At 38.7% G+C, this 18,937-nt stretch overlaps 1 protein-coding gene across 2 annotated transcripts in view; it reads left to right on the forward strand.

Moving 5' to 3' along the window:
* The window catches only part of tfpia (tissue factor pathway inhibitor a), a 141,718-nt gene that overhangs the window by 87,112 nt on the left and 35,669 nt on the right, over window positions 1-18,937 (forward strand). For both annotated transcript variants that reach the window (XM_034186564.1, XM_034186563.1), the window contains exon 2: window positions 3,639-3,839. In XM_034186564.1, coding sequence (XP_034042455.1) covers window positions 3,639-3,839 — 201 coding nt within the window. The remainder of the gene's footprint in view (window positions 1-3,638; window positions 3,840-18,937) is intronic.

An 18,937-nucleotide genomic window follows, 5' to 3' on the forward strand; every position in this document is an offset into this window, starting at 1 on the left:
TAACTCCTCGTTCATGATAATGATTGAGTACAACTAGTAGTTTTTCTTTGCCAGGATAAAATTGATGTGTTTGACAACCTCTGGCATTGTATTGCATAGAAATGACTGTATGTCTCCTAACTTAACAGGATTTACATATTTTTGTAAATTCTGTTGCATAATTTTCTCAAGTCACACAAATCCACCAACCAGTTTTTCACTGCAATTGATAATTTTACACGGAAACCGCTCATCCAGTTGACTCTAACCTTTTTTTTTTCCTCAAAGCCTGAGGTCGCAGATTGTGCTCTGGCCTCATTTTCTGCCGACACCTCCATCAGTGCTGTTTAAAAAAATAAAATAATAATGATGGTAATCAAATAGAAATATAATGCAATGCTAAAATACCCTCGGCTGTATGAGTATAAAAATAGGAAATGGAATGTGACCTTTTGAGCTCTTAAGATAGGTCAAGGTTAGCCATCTTTGAACTTGCCCAAGGTCTGTGTCCCAAGAATGTTCCCTGTAAATTTGAAGACCCTGGCAGTAATAGGACATGTATGTATTTGGAAGTGGGAGGAAGGAAGCCAGAGAACTTGGAGGGAATCCACATGAACATGGGGAGAACATGAAAGGACCAGGTGGGAAGCAATCCCAGGATCTTCTTTCTGTGAGGCAACAGTGCTAACCACTAAAGCACCAGCACAACCGTTACAGTGGGGTAAAAAAAGTATTTAGTCAGTCCCTGATTGTATAAGTTCTCCTACTTAGAAAGATGAGAGAGGTCTGTAATTTTCAACATAGGTGCACTTCTACTATGACAGACAAAATGAGAAAAAAAAGGTCCAGAAAATCACATTGTAGGATTTTTAAAGAATTTATTTGTAAATTATGGTGGAAAATAAGTATTTGGTCACCCACAAACAAGCACGATTTCTGGCTCTCACAGACCTGTAACTTCTTTAAGAAGCTCTTCTGTCTTCCACCTGGTACCTGTATTAATGGCACCTGTAGGAACTCGTTATCTGTATAAAAGACACCTATCCACAGCCTCAAACAGTCAGACTCCAAACCTCAACCATGGCCAAGACCAAAGAGCTGTCGAAGGACACCTGGAGGAAAATTGTAGATGTGCACCAGGCTGAGAAGAGTGAATCTACAATAGTCAAGCAGGTTGGTGTGAATAAATCAACTGTGGGAGCAATTGTAAGAAAATGGAAGAGATACAACACCATTGATAATCTCTCTTGATCTGGGGCTCCACACAAGATGTCATCCCGTGGGGTCAAAATGATCATGAGAACGGTGAACAAAAATCCCAGAACTACACGGAGGGACCTGATGAATGACCTGCAGAGAGCTGGGACCAAAGTAACAAAGGCTACACACTACGCAGATAGGGACTCAAATCCTGCAGTGCCAGGTGTGTCCCCCTGCTTAAGCCAGTACGTGTCCAGGCCCATCTGAAGTTTGTCAGAGAGCATATGGATGATCCAGAAGACAACTGGGAGAATATTATGTGGTCAGATAAAACCAGAATAGAACATTTTAGTAAAAACTCAACTAGTTATGTTTGGAGGAAGAAGAATGCTGAGTTGCATACCAAGAACACCATATCTGCTATGAAGCATGGGGTTGGAAACATCATGCTTTGGGGCTGCTTTTCTGCAAACGGGACAGGACAACTGATCCGTGTTGAGGGAAGAATGAACGGGGCTGTGTATTGTGAGATTTTAAACCAAAACCCCCTTCCATCAGTGAGAGCATTGAAGATGCAATGTGGTTGGGTCTTCCAGCATGACAATGATCCCAAACACACCACTCGGGCAACGAAGGAGTGGCTCCGTAAAAAAGCATTTCAAGGTCCTGGAGTGGTCAAGCCAGTCTCCAGACCTCAACCTCATAGAAAATTTGTTGAGGGAGTTGAAAGTCCATGTTGCCTAATGACAGCCCCAAAACATCACTGCTCTAGAGGAGATCTGCATGGAGGAATGGGCCAAAATACCAGCTACAGTGTGTGCAAACCTGGTGAAGACTTACAGGAAATGTTTGACCTCTGTCATCGCCAACAAAGATTATGTTACAAAGTATTGAGTTGAATTTTTGTTATTGACCAAATACTTATTTTCCACCATAATTTACAAATAAATTCTTTAAAAATTCTACAATGTGATTTCCTGGATTTTTTTTTTTTTTTTCATTTTGTCTCTCATAGTTGAAGTGTACCTATGTTGAAAATAACAGACTTCTCTCATCTTTCTAAGTAGGAGAACTTGCACAATCAGGGGCTGACTAAATACTTTTTTACCCCACTGTAAGTTGTTACAATATAAGCCAAAAATCCATGCAGTTTATACTTGCAGCACATATCAGAAATGACAGGTGTTCATATAGGCTACTGGCTGCCAAGTACAACTTCCAGCTTAGAAGGGTCTACTCAGTTCGCTTTGTCAGAATTGAAGGTTAGACTCAGGAAGTTCCAGATCATCAAGTTAACTGACAATACACCACCTCCACGGTCCTATTAACTACACTCTGCTGTAACAGTTTTATTATTTTGAATTTGCTGTGTACTTAAGAACTACTTTTTGTAATTTTGCTCTCATTCATAGACAGAAACAACACTTGTAGAGTTTAGTTAATACAATGTATTAATAACTTTTTTTTGTTAGCAGATTAGCATTTCGGCTAACTTTGAAAACCGTTTGTTACAGTTAGTTTCCACTGAATCTAGTTCCATTAACTTTAAGTCAACTAACATTTCTATAAAGTTTAATGTTGAAAAATGTTTATAAACCATAAAATCTCGCATTAATTTCTGTTACATATGCAGTTAAATTAGCATCTCACACATTACCTCCAGGACATAGGAGAAAAACCAGAAAAAAATCACTAATTGGATTATCTATATATTGAACAGCCAGGTGGCCTCTGTGTACGTGTTTGTGTGTGTGCGTGTGTATGGCTTTGATCACGGACAAACTGGGGAGAGCTGACATTTGCTGTTTGGTATGCTTATGTATTTTGGGTCAAGGATGAACGCTGCCAAAAGGGAACGTTGATAGGACTCATATTTTTGGAGAAATTACAGATATTGGCTAACAACACTGAGAAATGGACATTGATTATTACATTCTGGACGCACACCATTCCAAACTTTGCATAATTTATTTCCACCCTTGAAAAATGACAGCTACCTCTTTTATAAACACTACCCAATCTAGAGTCAGTGGATCTCCATGGGCAACGTGCTCTTTAAAATGATTTTTCTTACTATGTTCTTATCTGTATACTTTCTGTAGTTTGTATAAACTATATGCTGAATGGAAACTATGGTTTACTTTGATTATTTATATACATCTTGATTATTATCTGATCATAGCATACTAAACTTTTTGGGAACCTCTGTTTACTTTTCAGCAGATTAACATTTCAGCCCTTTAAGTCTGTTTTTAAATGTTCTTTCAGCCACGAACCTAGCCAAAGTTAAATACCCACTACTGATTTCCCCCATGAGTCTCATGTAAATTCAGTCACAATTATCACCAGAATTACAATGAAATGCTTTCACTAGAAATTTAGTACAGCGATATTTGTTGTGCACAGCATATAACACAAAGCAGAATACTCAGCTTTGTTGTTCTGTCTCACCTCAACAGATGGTGCACGGACAGAGCTTTTCATCTTCAGTGAGCTGTGTGCCCTGAAAGATGAGCCCGGGCCTTGCAAAGCCATTAAGACCAGATACTACTTCAACATCGACACTGGACAGTGTGAGCAGTTTGAATATGGAGGATGTGGGGGAAATGCAAACAACTTTGCCTCTTTGGAAGCATGTCAGGAAATGTGCATTGTGTCGGGTGAGTATGTGTCTCATGATGATGCTTTGTGTCTGGTTTCCAGAGATTCATGTTGATAATGAATAGATTTCATTGTGGCCTTACTATGAATGCAACCATCAGCACCATGTCAGGGGACAGATTGTTACTGCATTGGATTGTTAGAAAATGATCAGTTTTGTTTTCAAGGACATTGTTCCTCATTAGACTTTATTGCCACCTTGGGTATAAAATCCTATTACAGAGTCATTTTGTTATTGTGTAGTGAAAACTGAACATTGCCACGACCATTAATTTTTCACAGTTTTGCTGGAGGCATGTGGTTAATGAGAAAATGGATACATTTTTTTGTGGGGTGGTCAATTTTAGATTATATTCAAATGTACACACACTAAACTAAAAATGCATAAACCCTTTAGAGTGCATTCCTCTGCCAAGGCCAGTATACATCTCAGAGTATAAGCATATCAATTCAGGGCAAATACCATGTCATTTAGCAGATTTCATGAAATTCAGTTGATTACTTTTAAGAACATTGATTAAAGCAAAAACACATGGGTGATTTAAATTAGAAAAAGTGTGTATCTGGCTATATATAACTAATTGGAATATGTATGCATTTTAAAGTGGTTGAGGATGTCAAAAAATCTGTTTTTTAAATATTAAAAATAAAAAAGTCATTTGAACTTGCATTGAAAACAAATATCTACAAATTAATATAAAATATGTATTAATGCTAAAATAATGAAATGCATAAGTATTGGCAGTCTTTAGTATAACACAGTGGTGGGCACAGATAACCAAAAAATTAACTTCGATAACAGATAATCAGATAACTGAAAAGTTATCTTCGATAAAGCTAAAACAATAAACCACCCAAAATTGTATCGGAAGTTACAGATAACCGATGAATTCCAGTATTGTGCAACTACTAACAAGCTGATTTTGAGTTTTAACATCACGATCATTTTTGGAAGCATCAAAAGTGACAACAGACCAAAACAATGAGTCAGTACTTCTGTCTTTGAGTGTCCTGCCCCCTGCTGGAAGCTTCAGTTTACAACATAGCTTCCAGCACAGAATCAACTGAGAGGAACCACAAAGCTCAACTCTCTACTCAAACACAACGCTGCCATCAGGTGGAGGTCTTGGGAAAAAAAAGCAGTGCTGAGTTATGGTTAGGTGTATAAATAAAATGAATACTGATAGAATAACTCCATTAATGTCAGTTCTGTCATTTGTGCAAAGTTAAGATATAACATATATCTTTTAATGTTGAATAATGCACTAATTCTGAAGTTTTATAACAAACAGACAGATGGCATTCTTGGTAAAATGTGCCTCCGCTAACACTGATTGGTTGATTCATTCTATGTAAACCAACATGTTAATGTGAGGTGTGTCGTGTGTTGGTGTTTACAGATAAATGTGCTTTTGTAAAATATGCCATTTTTTATTTGTAAAAAAAAGGCATTTTCAAAAAAAAATAAATAAAGCCAAGTTGTAATTAGATAACCGTCTGATATAACAGGTGTCAAAATAAATAGAACACTGCCATGATCTGCTGGTGCCAGTGTGAGTTTTGGCCCTTTTTCAGCTGATTTTTCATTTGTGTGAGAATTTTTTGGATCGCACAGAGTTTCAGGTTAATCGCGCTTCCTGCATTGTTTAGTATACATGGAGTAACGAGCTGCGTTTAACATCTCACGACCACCTCCTGATCGCCGATCGTATGGGCAGATGAAAATCAAACCTGTTTGATATTCTGGTCGGCCGTCTTAAGGGTATCCCGCTGCTGAAGCGCTACAAGCGTCAAACCGCTCGCACTGTGCTTGTGCAAACACCGCAGACCTGTCTTGTAATGTTTTTACTTTGATGTCTCCCATCGAGAGTTTTTGTAAATTAAGTTTGAAAAAAAAGCTTCTGTTTACGTTTTGCTTCTGGAAACACAAGTCTGACGTGTGGTTTTTGAACGTACAATGTGTGTGAGAACATAAATCGTGCGCTCTGAACTTTTATACCGTGTGGTTCTGTGGTACAGTTTGAGCTGGAACCGAGTACAGTGATTGAAAATATCATAGTGTCTGCCCAGCTTCAGTTTGAATACTGCCATGAACACTACTGGCCAGTAGATGGCAGTAGAGACCTTGAAAACTTGCCAAAACAAAATTCCAGATAATCTTTTTTGCTACTTGCTACGTTTAAGTTGCATGGAATTTAATAAACGCAAACACAATAACAACATCTATTAGGGATGTGAATTGTACAACAACTCACGATTCAATTCGATTCCGATTCTTGGGGTGACGATTCGATTCAGAAGCGATTTTCAATTCAAAGAGATCTGAGAAATAGTTATATTACTTAAAAAAATGTTTATGTTTAAAAAAATTTTTTTGTTTGTTGGTTTTTATTTTGGTGACCAGTTTTCCTTTGCCTGTAGACGATAGAGCGGTTTCTTCTAGAAGCAGTTCTCTGTTTGCAGAGGGTAGAACTACACGTCTGTTCACCTTTGTTTACCACGTTAACAGTCAAAAAATGATCAGACAAAAATTTATTTGAAGATAATTAGTCCAATAATGGTTTTCAAAGTTATCTGAAAAGATAATCCGATAATGAAAACTTTATCTTCGATAATTATCGGATTATCAGAACTGTGCCCACCACTGGTATAACACAACTGCAGTAAATCAATACCTTTGCTTCTGGATTTCTTTATGTCAGCAAATGGCCTAATGAAAATTTCCAAGTCACTGATTATTCTTGGTATTCATTTCCACAATTATTAATAAATACAAACACTATGGCTCTCTCTGGTATGTCTGTCTAAAGTGGGAAGTTCACAAAACTGAGTGAATGTACAAGAAGAAGACAAGTGAGGGAAACCAACAACATACAGTACCTTGGCAACTCAGAGTTGACACCTTCTTTGGCTGGGATTATGTCACCACCACTTACATAGCTAAATGGTAGAGTGGAACAGAGAAGAGCTTTCTTTTAACGCATATGTGACATTTCAGCTTGTTTGCCAGAAGGCACTTGTGAGACCTGAGCCTTGATTGATTGATTGATTTCCTCGCTGTTGACTTGTAATAGAGTTCTTCTGTGTACTACTCTGTTTCGCTATGTTTTGATGATAGTGGTGCTATTAAAAATGTTGGTCCAAAATCTTCTGTAGGAGTTCAGTTGAGATTGAGTGAATACATAGGCCATAACATGATTCACATCATTTTCATACTCCTAAAACCATCCAGTGACCCCTTGCGCCCTGTGGATGCATTTGTTATGTCAGGTCATCTTTAATCTGGAGGTAGTATTCAGTGGTGGTGTGCTAGAGCCATTTATCTTTCATATCCAGGTGAACTGTGCATGTGCCCTTTGCCTTTCCCACTTTCTGGTTTCCTCAATGACGAGGCACCTGTGTGCTGGATTGTTCACACTGAAATGTGGTCAAAATGTCACAGCTGATATTTGTCACAATGCAAGTACAGCATCTCACCTGAGTCTACTGAAGTAACTGTTCATTTGATACAGTCATTCCAAAGATAGACAAAGATCGTCTGAAGAGACTGAGTACCAAAGACATTCAGTTGTTGCCTTCGGTCACTAATTACAGTCCAGGTCTCACAACCTTCCACAAAGACTGGAATTACCTTAAAGGACCTTAAAGCCCTGCACCTTCATTGTCCTGTTAAGGTATCATTGCCTAAGGTAGCATAGCATGACTCAATAAGCTCTTCCCAGGCATCTCTGGATCTCAAAGGCTGAGGCCCCAGAGAATTAAATCTCACTGCCAAGATAAGGGAACCTCTCCAGAACATATGTGGTGATACTGCAGCTGAGATTTCATGTGTGCCACATGCTATCCATTTTTCATGAACTGACACTGAACTCTAAATGATATATAACACTGGAAATTGTTGTAACCTTTTTTATTGTCTAACTTGTTAATGAATATGGTTGATTCATGCTCACCTGACTGTGAAACAGACCAGCAGATGTCCAAATACTTTTACCTCTTTTTGAAGTGAATGTTCATGTACAAAGAATGCTGGAATTCTTTACCATATTTGGATGCAGTTACTCTCAAATGAAAGCTGACAGTGTATAATATAGACACCTTGGTGTGTCTGTCAGGTTGAGTCTGTGCTTACTCTAAGCTGAGAAGGCTTTGCCTTCAGCCAGCTGTAAAATATAGCAGTCTCATTCTAATTCCATTAGGAAGACATGAAAAATGCAGCGAAAACTACTTTCTCCTACAGTTTCTTTGATGTTCTGGAAGAATGCGGTGACAGTGTTCCCAGCTCAGGGCTGAGCTCAAATCATATTCTCATGAAAACACCTAGCTGATAAAAGGAGGATTCATTTTGTATTCCATTTCTCAATAAAAATAAAACAAGAAAGAAGTGTCATTTATTTGGAGCCCTCACATAAATGGCAGCGTGTGCCATGATAGGCCTATTCAGTGGCTCCAAAAATTATCCACTTACCGAGATGAAACCAACGAAAATTAACAATAAAGAATTACCTGATAAGGAACACATTCCCTTTTCTCACTTACTTTTACAATCATTCTGAAACCAACAGATTATAAAAGACAGGCATGCAGATTTCTCCACCTAGTGGCCAGAGGTGACATAATGCCAAGCATCCATGAATTATGCCCTTTTAAAAAAAATTAATATAATAAAAATTTTTGCAGAGGTGTTTTTGTCAGCTATCAGAATTATGTGAGTTCTGAGTCATGCAGCTAAATGCCACAAATCCAAAAATGTTATTTTTGGGATGTTGCACAGTTTTATTTGAAATAAATTTCTCTTCCAGCTAAATTCACACATAATCCTTTCTAAGGATGATGTGAAGGCATGAATTTTATTTGACTTTTACAACACTATGAAATGATTGGAAAGTAAGTAAGTATTTGTTGATGAAGTACATTCTGTGCAGTAAGTGTCAATATCTTACAGATAACCACACCTGGTCGTAATCTATCATTTTCGCATCAACTAACTATCCACCAGGTGGTAGACATGTCTGTGAGACATTATCTGAGCAAAACAAAGTGGATTTTTGTTTTGTCTGATACATCTGTGTTTATCAGATTTGAATGAGTTTTAACTCATTATGTGTGCTTTTAATTTAGTGAGGGCAAGACGAGTTTAGTATGTAGTGTATTTCATACACAAAGACAATTCACTTGCATCTCCAGCTACCTCACCAACAGCAGTACAGGAGCCTAGTGAAGGACTTTGCAGCCTGGTATCACACAAACCATCTACAGCTCAACACCTCAAAGACAAAGGAGCTGGTCGTTGACTTTGGGAAGTCAAGACCAAGTCTGTGACCAGTTCTGATTGAGCGAACTGAGGTGGAGGATGTGGATTTCTACAAGTACCTCGGGCTGTGGCTGGACAGCAAACTGCACTGGACAACCCACACCAACAACATGTACACGAAGGGACAGAGCAGGCTGTACTTCCTGAGGAAGCTGCAGTCCTTTAACAGCTGCAGGAAACTCCTGTGGATGTTCCACCAGTACGTAGTAGCCAGCATCCTGTTTTGCACTGTGGTATGGTGGGGGGCAGCACATCCAAGAAGGACACATCCAGGCTGGACAAACTGATCAGGCGGGCTGGCTCTGTGTTTGGCATGAATCTGGACTCTCTGGTGATGGTGGCAGAGAAGAGAACACTGGACCAACTACTGGACATTATGGACGATGTCAGCCACCCTCTGCACACCGTCATCAGCAACCAGAGGAGCTTCTTCAGCCACAGACTGCTCCTTCCAAAGTGCAGGAGAAACAGACTGAAAAACTCTGCACTTTGGAACCGTTTAGTTTGAATGAAGAATTGAACTTGTTTCCTTTAACATTAATATTTATGTTTTTTTTTTTTTTTTTTTTTTTTTTTTTTTTCTCTGGGTTACTGTCATTTTATGTTTGTTCTTTCTTAATTGGGATGGTGTGTCACTAATTATAAACTGAGTAAGTGCCTTGATTGATGGATGGTCACGCCCCCTTACGCATCATGACACCTGACTCAGGTTTATATTTCCAGGTCTTTTATATTGCAAACTATTTTTCTTTTTTACTTTCACTTTTGATACTCTGTGTGCTTTTTACCTTGTGTGCTGCTATACAGTGCTGCTGGAACCTCAGTTTACCTGAGGGAGTCTTCCCAAGGGATCAGTAAAGTTCTATCTAATCTAATCTTTATTTTGCCGTAGTACCCAGAGGGAAGCTATGCAAACACTAAGAGAACCTATAGACTCCACACAGAAGCGACCAGGTTGAATGTGAACCTGTGACCTTCTCGCTGTGAGGCAACAGTTTTATCGATAGAAAAATTATCTAAAATTGTTGTGTTGAAAGTTTTCACCTTGCCATGTCTATTGCCTGACTTGCATTGTCTCTTTTCAGGCCATGTTAAGTATTTGCTAGGTGAAGCCTTTGCAGTATGAGAATGGTTTGCATCACCCCACTGCACATTATTTCTGCTAAGTGGATTGTCAGTATAATAAGACGGGTGCTCTTGAAAAGCAATTGGAGCTGTGATGATGAGAGTTTTCACAACTTGGAGGATTTAATCCATTGTAGATGAGACACTGTGAACAGCCTTCGATTAAAAGTACTTGGAGTGAGACAAAAGAGCCTGAGATGGAAATCAAAAATTGGGAAAATGGAGACTCAGGCCGTAAGAAAGAGACTAAACACCTTTGATTTCATTGTTATGAGTGTTAGCTACAGCAGCCAGACAGTCCACCTTGATCATGCTCACCCTTGTCAGATTGTTATAAAATATGTCCTTGCACATTCCACAGTGGAATGCCTGTAATAACTTATCTATGAAAGGACTTGGACGACATGTTGCTTTGTGGCGTGGAATGTATAGCAATAGAATATTTATCAAAGTTGATATTGCGTTATTCTGGAATATCTTTGTGACACAGAATCGCACATAATTTTTCAGTGCTTTCTCCTACTGACAGGTCACTCATTGTGTTCCACAGAACCCATTATGCAGTTAGAAATTAATTTACATGTGAAAAGCACTTGCCTATGTTTATGCATCTGTTTTTGGTCAATCTATCCCACATACATTTTCATTATTAGCAGCAAGTTGTGTCATGGTAGAACCGCAACTGACATGAAATAAGACAAACTGGATTACGTGTCCTCGCTGTCAAAGTCAAACACAACATCCACTTTGTGTCAGGGTGCAAAAGCCTCAGGTGAAAATGTTTTTTGTTTTTATCATGAATAAGTTTGTGAGCTGCAAAACTTTCTTTTTGCTTTTGATGTATATTCAAGATGTTATTGCTTTCAAGGGGGTGTGTAAACTTAGTGCAAAGGGGCTAAGACCCTGTCACACCTTGAATATTTAGCCTGTGTATGCTGACCATATTAAAAACGCTGGCATACGCTGACATACGTCTAATAAATTAATTAACCACTGAGTGGTTCGGGTCAGTATTGCATGTTGTGGTGTGGGTCAGAAACTGAGTAATTTAACTTTATTTTTTATTTTATTTTGTCTTGGTGGATCATTTTCATCACTTCCAGAATGCTGATGAGTCGACTGATGGCTATGATAAATGCTGCCATGAATGAATGAAACACTGTGACCCTTTATGGCCCAGTCACACGGCACACGACGATTCCTGAACGAAGGGAAAAAGTAAAAAACGTCACAATTCATTGAGAACAGGTGGACGAAAGAGCTTTTATCACCAAACAGTCTGCGAAGCAAGAGCACAAAAGGGACGAAAGAGGAACTTAAAAAAAAACAAAGCTCACGATCTCAACGAAACTCGGCGCTGGGACGGAGCTCATAGCGCCTGAGTCCTGGAGAAACTGCAGACAGAATCTGTGGAGATCTGTGTGCACGTCAGTGGACCACCTGCTCTGGTTCCTCGTCCAGAATAAAAGAGGGATCATCTCCATCATTATCAGAATCCACACTGTCTGTCGACATGCTGCTCGCTCTGTCTTGCTCCAATAAAAAAAAAACAAAAAAAAGTGTGCTGTGGTCACTGCTGTATCACTGTATTATGTTCTAAGCCATACATATTTATTTATAACAGAAAACTGTCAAAAGGGAGAATAAATATAAATGTAAGTGTAAAGATGATTGAATATATCAGAGCAGTAAATTGATCCGTGTGCGCATTGACTCGTGCGGTTATTTCCACCAGCTGATCACTGATCCACAACGTGAATTCTTCCTTCCAGAACAGCTCTTTATATCATCATTTTGATTAATCTACCCGTTGCCACATGTACAGAAGGACTGGATTGTCATTCCTACACTCATATTGTTATATTTAATACAAAATAATAAGCGCACGCAGGAGCTCCTGCTGCCGCTGATGCTGCATTCATGTACCGTCGGAAAGTACACAACGTTTTTGTTGTTTCAAATTCAACAGTTACTTGTGGCAAAATAATTAATTATATCCACACAAAAGACTAATTGTGGCCTATATAAGGTGCCTGAGCCCATTGAAGCTGACCCTCCCACACAGATAAAAAAAATCCAAGCAAGCAGGCTGAGTTTGTCCTGTAATTTCCAATGGTACATGAAGCAGCAGCAGAAGCAGCGCTCATAAACCGGCTTCTGCACTGTGTGAAAACATTCAGCTGCTCCAACGAAGTCAAACAATAACATGAGAAAAACTAAACAAACGATTAAAAAATGTCAAGAACGACAGCAAAACGAGACACAGACGAATTGAGGTTTTTGTTGCCCTTCGTTTAAATTTTTCAACAGTTTAAAAATCCTGACGAAGTGCCAGCTGCAGGAACGAGGCTGCGCGAAGGTTAAACGATGTCAACGACAGTCAACGAAAGTCCAGATTTCTTGTTTCGTCAGGGCTTCGTCACCCTTCAAGTGCCGTGTGACTGGGCCTTTAAACTCGCGGTTTGATCGTAACCAGCTCTTTAAAAGATTAAATAGTCACAACACTTCATTCATTCATGGCAGACTGGGGGACTGGGTTGAGCAGATGGGGGAACCGATCAAAGCGCCAGTCACAATTTGATTGGTGATCTGATTGTGACACTGGCATCCTCTGAGAAATGCATCTGGAGCAGAAAAAACACAGAGGGACTTGCTTTAAGATGCTACGTTTCCAGCCATGGCAAGGAATTAAAGTATTTTCAGATGTCGTCTTCCAAAATCAGGAGGCTTTATGTGGATACGTGTTTGTCAGACTGTGAAGATCAATTCCACTGAAATTAACAGGTAATTATATTTACTCCGTGTGTGATTGAAAGACAGTTCGCATGAAGACTGCAGCTTTCACCCGATCAATGGACAGCATTAATGGATGTATTTTGACTTATGTAGATACAAGAAAAGTGTGTCAACAATTGCTTAACTTACCTAAAACGTATGTCCCGCATGTGTGGGATGTACAGTATGGGTCATACTCTGGCATGGCTCGGAAAATTTTGGGCATGCTGAAAATTTTCCGAGGTGCTCGGCGTATTTCGGTGTATATTAAGTTTCAACGTGCTTCAGCGTGTTTCAGTGTGCTCTTAACTTACACAAAACATACCCATGATGTACACCAGCATATGCCAGAGTTTTTTAATATGGCCGGCATATGCTGGCTAAATCGTCAAGGTGTGATGGCTTTTAGGTTTATCATGTTCAACATGATATCATCAAATCAGTGCCGCCTGTTATTCTGTACTGGACTGCATCAGGTGCACAGCACTATAGTATTAGGCCAGAGGTCTGCATGCTTTACTGCCAAAAAAGAGCCATTTTTGCCCCTCTCCAACCAAATACAATTTGTCAGGACCTGCAAAACATATTTGATCTTTAAAATGAAGGAAGAGAGATAACACTGCATTTAAAGTTTTATGCAAGGTTAAACTATGTTTTTTGTTGTTGTTTTTGTACATTGTGTATGTTTCATTTATGAAATTACAGAACTGCTCTAAAGAAAAGTATTAAGTGTTTCATGTTTTGTTTTTTAGTTGTTAGAACAAAAGGAAAACGGTAAAAATACACTGACACGTGCAGATCATACTTATTTGAGTCCCCTTCACATGAAAAAAAAAAAAATAAAAAAGGGGTAGCCCACTTTGAGATAAATAAAACCTATAGCAGCCGTAAACGGCAGCCTCATAAAAATGTAAACATTAAAATCCGCCAGTTTATATTATGACCCAACCCCCCCAGTCACTTACAGTTATCAACCATTGTGGCTGAACATGAAACACTATAAGCTCAGGATCTCAAATGTTTTTTATCCTGTAGTTTTTTTTTTTTGTAATAAAAATAAATAAAGGACAGTGTTCTTGCCTGCGATTTCTGCATGTGAAAACTGCAGCAGAGCTTCTCTATGTCACATTTTTATTTTAAACACCTCTGGCTGATTTTTATTAAATGCATTCTTATGGCCACATTTAGAATTTTGTTTTGTTTGTTTATTTATTTATTGCCTTTGTTGGATGACATGTGATGGTACTTGCAGCATAAACTGACGTCAATATCATCTCATAAATTCAGCATATATTATCACTGACGACATGGTGTGAGCATATAGTTTCACTGAAGCCATGCAGGAAAACCTGCCAGCAGTATGTTATTGATGACATTTGCTGTTTTGTATGAGTGATGACTAGGGTTCTAGCTAGGACCATTTTAGTGCCGGGTAAATTATGTGATCGCGGCTCTTAGCTGTAGGGGTTTTATACCACTAAAACATTGTTAGCAAGCCCTGTTTTAACTAATTATGGGTGGTTTTAGATGCACTGAAAGCAAGAATAATAAGCAAAAACAAAAAATGTTTATTTTGTAATATTTGTAAGATCAAAGTTATTTTGTGCATATTTCTGGCAAAGTCTAACTTAATAAATTAAATAATGTTAAAAATGTTAAAAACAGATTATTTAATGGACGTAGCATTTACTCTCTTCAAAAATGACACACAGTAGTTTTTAATCCAGTGAAGCAGGCAGTTTTTCTGTTATCCTGACATATTTTTTTTTCAACATGTTTGAGTGGGATTGCTTTTTTTTTTTTTTTTTTTTTTTTTTACAATATAACACCTAATTGCCTTGTTTGAACAAGAGCTGAACCTGGACTGATTTGTCAAACCTGCTCTTTTAAATGAAAAACTTTGTGAATCAGTTTCACCTTTCTCTTTCACTGACACTGTGCCCCTCCTCCTGTCCACACCTCCTCTCTCTCTGTCTCTGTCTCTCTCTGTCTGTCTGTCTTCCTCCCTCGCTGATCACACTGTCTGCTGTTTTTCAAACTGAGGTTTTTGGAAACACGAAGCCTTTCAACTGTAAAATAAGCTGTAAATTTCTGAATATATAATCACATACGGACACAGAAGGACCTCTCTATTTAATGTAGGATTTTTCATGTCAGTTTTTTTCTTCACTTTTCAGCTGCTGCCCTTCATAGCACTGTGACTCTGATCTCTGCAGTTTGCGATTTCATATGAAGAATTTGAGAAATATTTCTTATTACTTTAATTATTAGTTTAAAATTGCAAAACTATGACTCTATAAGTTTGAAATACGATCAAATTGGTACATTTTTAGCAACATTTCAGTTCATTTTTCAGAAATTCTGGGCACAGCCGATTTGAAGCTGAGAGCCAGGTAGAAATTTGCAGTACCGCCGCCGCTCACCATGGCTGGAAACCTGATGATGACCATGACATTTGTGTTACCTTTACAAGAACAGCCTTTAAGAACCCTAAGAAATGGAAACAATATTCTGCTGTACTCGTCAGAGTTTTACTGTACATCTCAACACAGACAGTATTTGGCTTGTTTTACTGAAACTGTCATGTGTCACGATCCTTTGGAGGCTGTACGGTTCCTGTGGTCTGACCTGTGTAATGAGGTCACTGACACACAAAATAGCTTGCAGCCACTGTTCTCCTAAAGCTTAAAGTTTAACTCCAGTCTGTGAACACAGACACTGTTTAATCAAAAACAAAGAGGAAAATTTCCTGAAAGCTATCGACATTTCCTGATTTTCACCCAACACAGTTCACATCAGCCATGTTCTTTGAAAATCAAACATGTGTTCTCCTACAATTGAAGCACATTGCAGGTATAATGCAATTGTCAAGACGAGGAAAGCATCTGCATCATAAACGAGCAAAGCCTTGGGCCAAGTGCAAAAATATGTGTGTGGGGTGGTAGGGTCCTGTTTGTAAGCCCCACCCCCAAGCCTATAAACAGGACTAGGGCTGGGCGGTATTATTTAAAATTCATATTGTGGTATAATATGACAGAATGACAGTAACTGCATATTCTGCAGTATATATATATATTTTTATACAGTAGTGGCCAAGTGGTTAATGTGCTTGGTTTCAGTGCAGAAGGTTCCGGGTTCAAATCCCACCCCTGCCACATTTCTCCATGTAATGTGGAGTTGCGTCAGAAGGGCATCTGGTGTAAAACCTGTACCAATTCAACATGCAGATCCACCTTGGATTTGCTGTGGCGACCCCGAGTGCAAACAAGGGAGCAGCTGAAGGGACTTACTTTTCTAGTGTTCAGAATAATAGTAGTGCTATGTGACTAAAAAATTAATCCAGGTTTTGAACTGTGCCTCTTAATGCTTCACGCTTATGAAACAGAGGGTAATGGATTCATCTTGTATTCTTGACCTGTGATGGACTTGATACACATTTAAATCAGAATGTCAGGTTGTCTTTAAAATGCATACCATGACTGTGGCTCTGTCCTGCAACAGCAGCTGCCAAGAATGTTCCCTCCACCAGCTCCATCTTGCAGAGACAATGCATGCACACTTACAGTAGTGTTCAGAATAATAGTAGTGCTATGTGACTAAAAAGATTAATCCAGGTTTTGAGTATGTTTCTTATTGTTACATGGGAAACAAGGTACCAGTAGATTCAGTAGATTCTCACAAATCCAACAAGACCAAGCATTCATGATATGCACACTCTTAAGGCTATGAAATTGGGCTGTTAGTAAAGAAAAAGTAGAAAAGGGGGTGTTCACAATAATAGTAGCATCTGCTGTTGATGCGACAAACTCAAAACTGTTATGTTCAAACTGCTTTTTTAGCAATCCTGTGAATCACTAAACTAGTATTTAGTTGTATAACCATAATTTTTCATGATTTCTTCACGTCTGCGAGGCATTAATTTTGTTGGTTTGGAACCAAGATTTTGCTTGTTTACTAGTGTGCTTGGGGTCATTGTCTTGTTGAAACACCCATTTCAAGGGCATGTCCTCTTCAGCATAAGGCAACATGACCTCTTCAAGTATTTTGACATATCCAAACTGATCCATGATACCTGGTATGCGATATATAGGCCCAACACCATAATAGGAGAAACATGCCCATATCTTGATGCTTGCACCACCATGCTTCACTGTCTTCACTGTGAACTGTGGCTTGAATTCAGAGTTTGGGGGTCGTCTCACAAACTGTCTGTGGCCCTTGGACCCAAAAAGAACAATTTTACTCTCATCAGTCCACGATATATTCCTCCATTTCTCTTTAGGCCAGTTGATGTGTTCTTTGGTAAATTGTAACCTCTTCTCCACATGTCTTTTATTTAACAGAGGGACCTTGCGGGGGATTCTTGCAAATAAATTAGCTTCACACAGGTGTCTTCTAACTGTCACAGCACTTACAGGTAACTCCAGACTGTCTTTGATCATCCTGGAGCTGATCAATGAGTGAGCCTTTGCTATTCTGGTTATTCTTCTATCCATTTTGATGATTGTTTTCTGTTTTCCTCCATGCATCTCTGGTTTTTTTTGTCCATTTTAAAGCATTGGAGATCATTGTAGATGAACAGCCTATAATTTTTTGCACCTGTGTATAAGTTTTCCCCTCTCCAATCAACTTTTTAATCAAACTACGCTGTTCTTCTGAACAATGTGTTGAACGTCCCATTTTCCTCAGGCTTTCAAAGAGAAAAGCATGTTTAACAGGTGCTGGCTTCATCCTTAAATAGGGGACACCTGATTCACACCTATTTGTTCCACAAAATTGACGAACTCACTGACTGAATGCCACACTACTGTTATTGTGAACACCCCTTTTTCTACTTTTTTAATAATAGCCCAATTTCATAGCCTTAAGAGTGTGCATATCATGAATGCTTGGTCTTGTTGGATTTGTGAGAATCTACTGAATCTACTGGTACCTTGTTTCCCATGTAACAATAAGAAATATACTCAAAACCTGGATTAATCTTTTTAGTCACATAGCACTACTATTACTCTGAACACTACTGTAGTTGTTAAAAATACATTCATTATTATTATTATTGTTATCATCATGATTGCTGTATGTAAAATAAATAAATAAATAGCTTTTACTCAAATGAGGGATGGGCAGGGCCCTTTTTGCTGTCCTTTCTGGCTAAGCTCCTCTAAACTGCTTGCAAATAGGAGGAAAAAATACACAGTTGCAAGGCATGGGGAAAACTTGTCTGTTTGTTTGTGTTTATTTATTGTGAAAATCACAACATGACTAGCCAGGAGGAAGGTTATATCACATGCACCAGTCAACAGAAGCAGACTTGGTGTGAATTTGAAATGATGTGAAATTCCTTTGTGGAACTGAAATGTTCGCCTTGTCAACTGTGCCTCTTAATGCTTCACGCTTATGAAACAGAGGGTAATGGATTCATCTTGTATTCTTGACCTGTGATGGACTTGATACACATTTAACTCAGAATGTCAGCTTGTCTTTAAAATGCATACCATGACTGTGGCTCTGTCCTGCAACAGCAGCTGCCAAGAGTGTTCCCTCCACCAGCTCCATCTTGCAGAGACAATGCATGCACACTTACAGTAGTGTTCAGAATAATAGTAGTGCTATGTGACTAAAAAGATTAATCCAGGTTTTGAGTATGTTTCTTATTGTTACATGGGAAACAAGGTACCAGTAGATTCAGTAGATTCTCACAAATCCAACAATACCAAGCATTCATGATATGCACACTCTTAAGGCTATGAAATTAGGCTATTAGTAAAAAAAAAAAAAGTAGAAAAGGGGGTGTTCACAATAATAGTAGCATCTGCTGTTGATGCTATAAACTCAAAACTATTATGTTCAAACTGCTTTTTTAGCAATCCTGTGAATCACTAA

The sequence above is a fragment of the Thalassophryne amazonica genome, chromosome 14, assembly GCF_902500255.1.
Source record: "Thalassophryne amazonica chromosome 14, fThaAma1.1, whole genome shotgun sequence".
Taxonomy (NCBI): Eukaryota; Metazoa; Chordata; class Actinopteri; order Batrachoidiformes; family Batrachoididae; genus Thalassophryne; species Thalassophryne amazonica.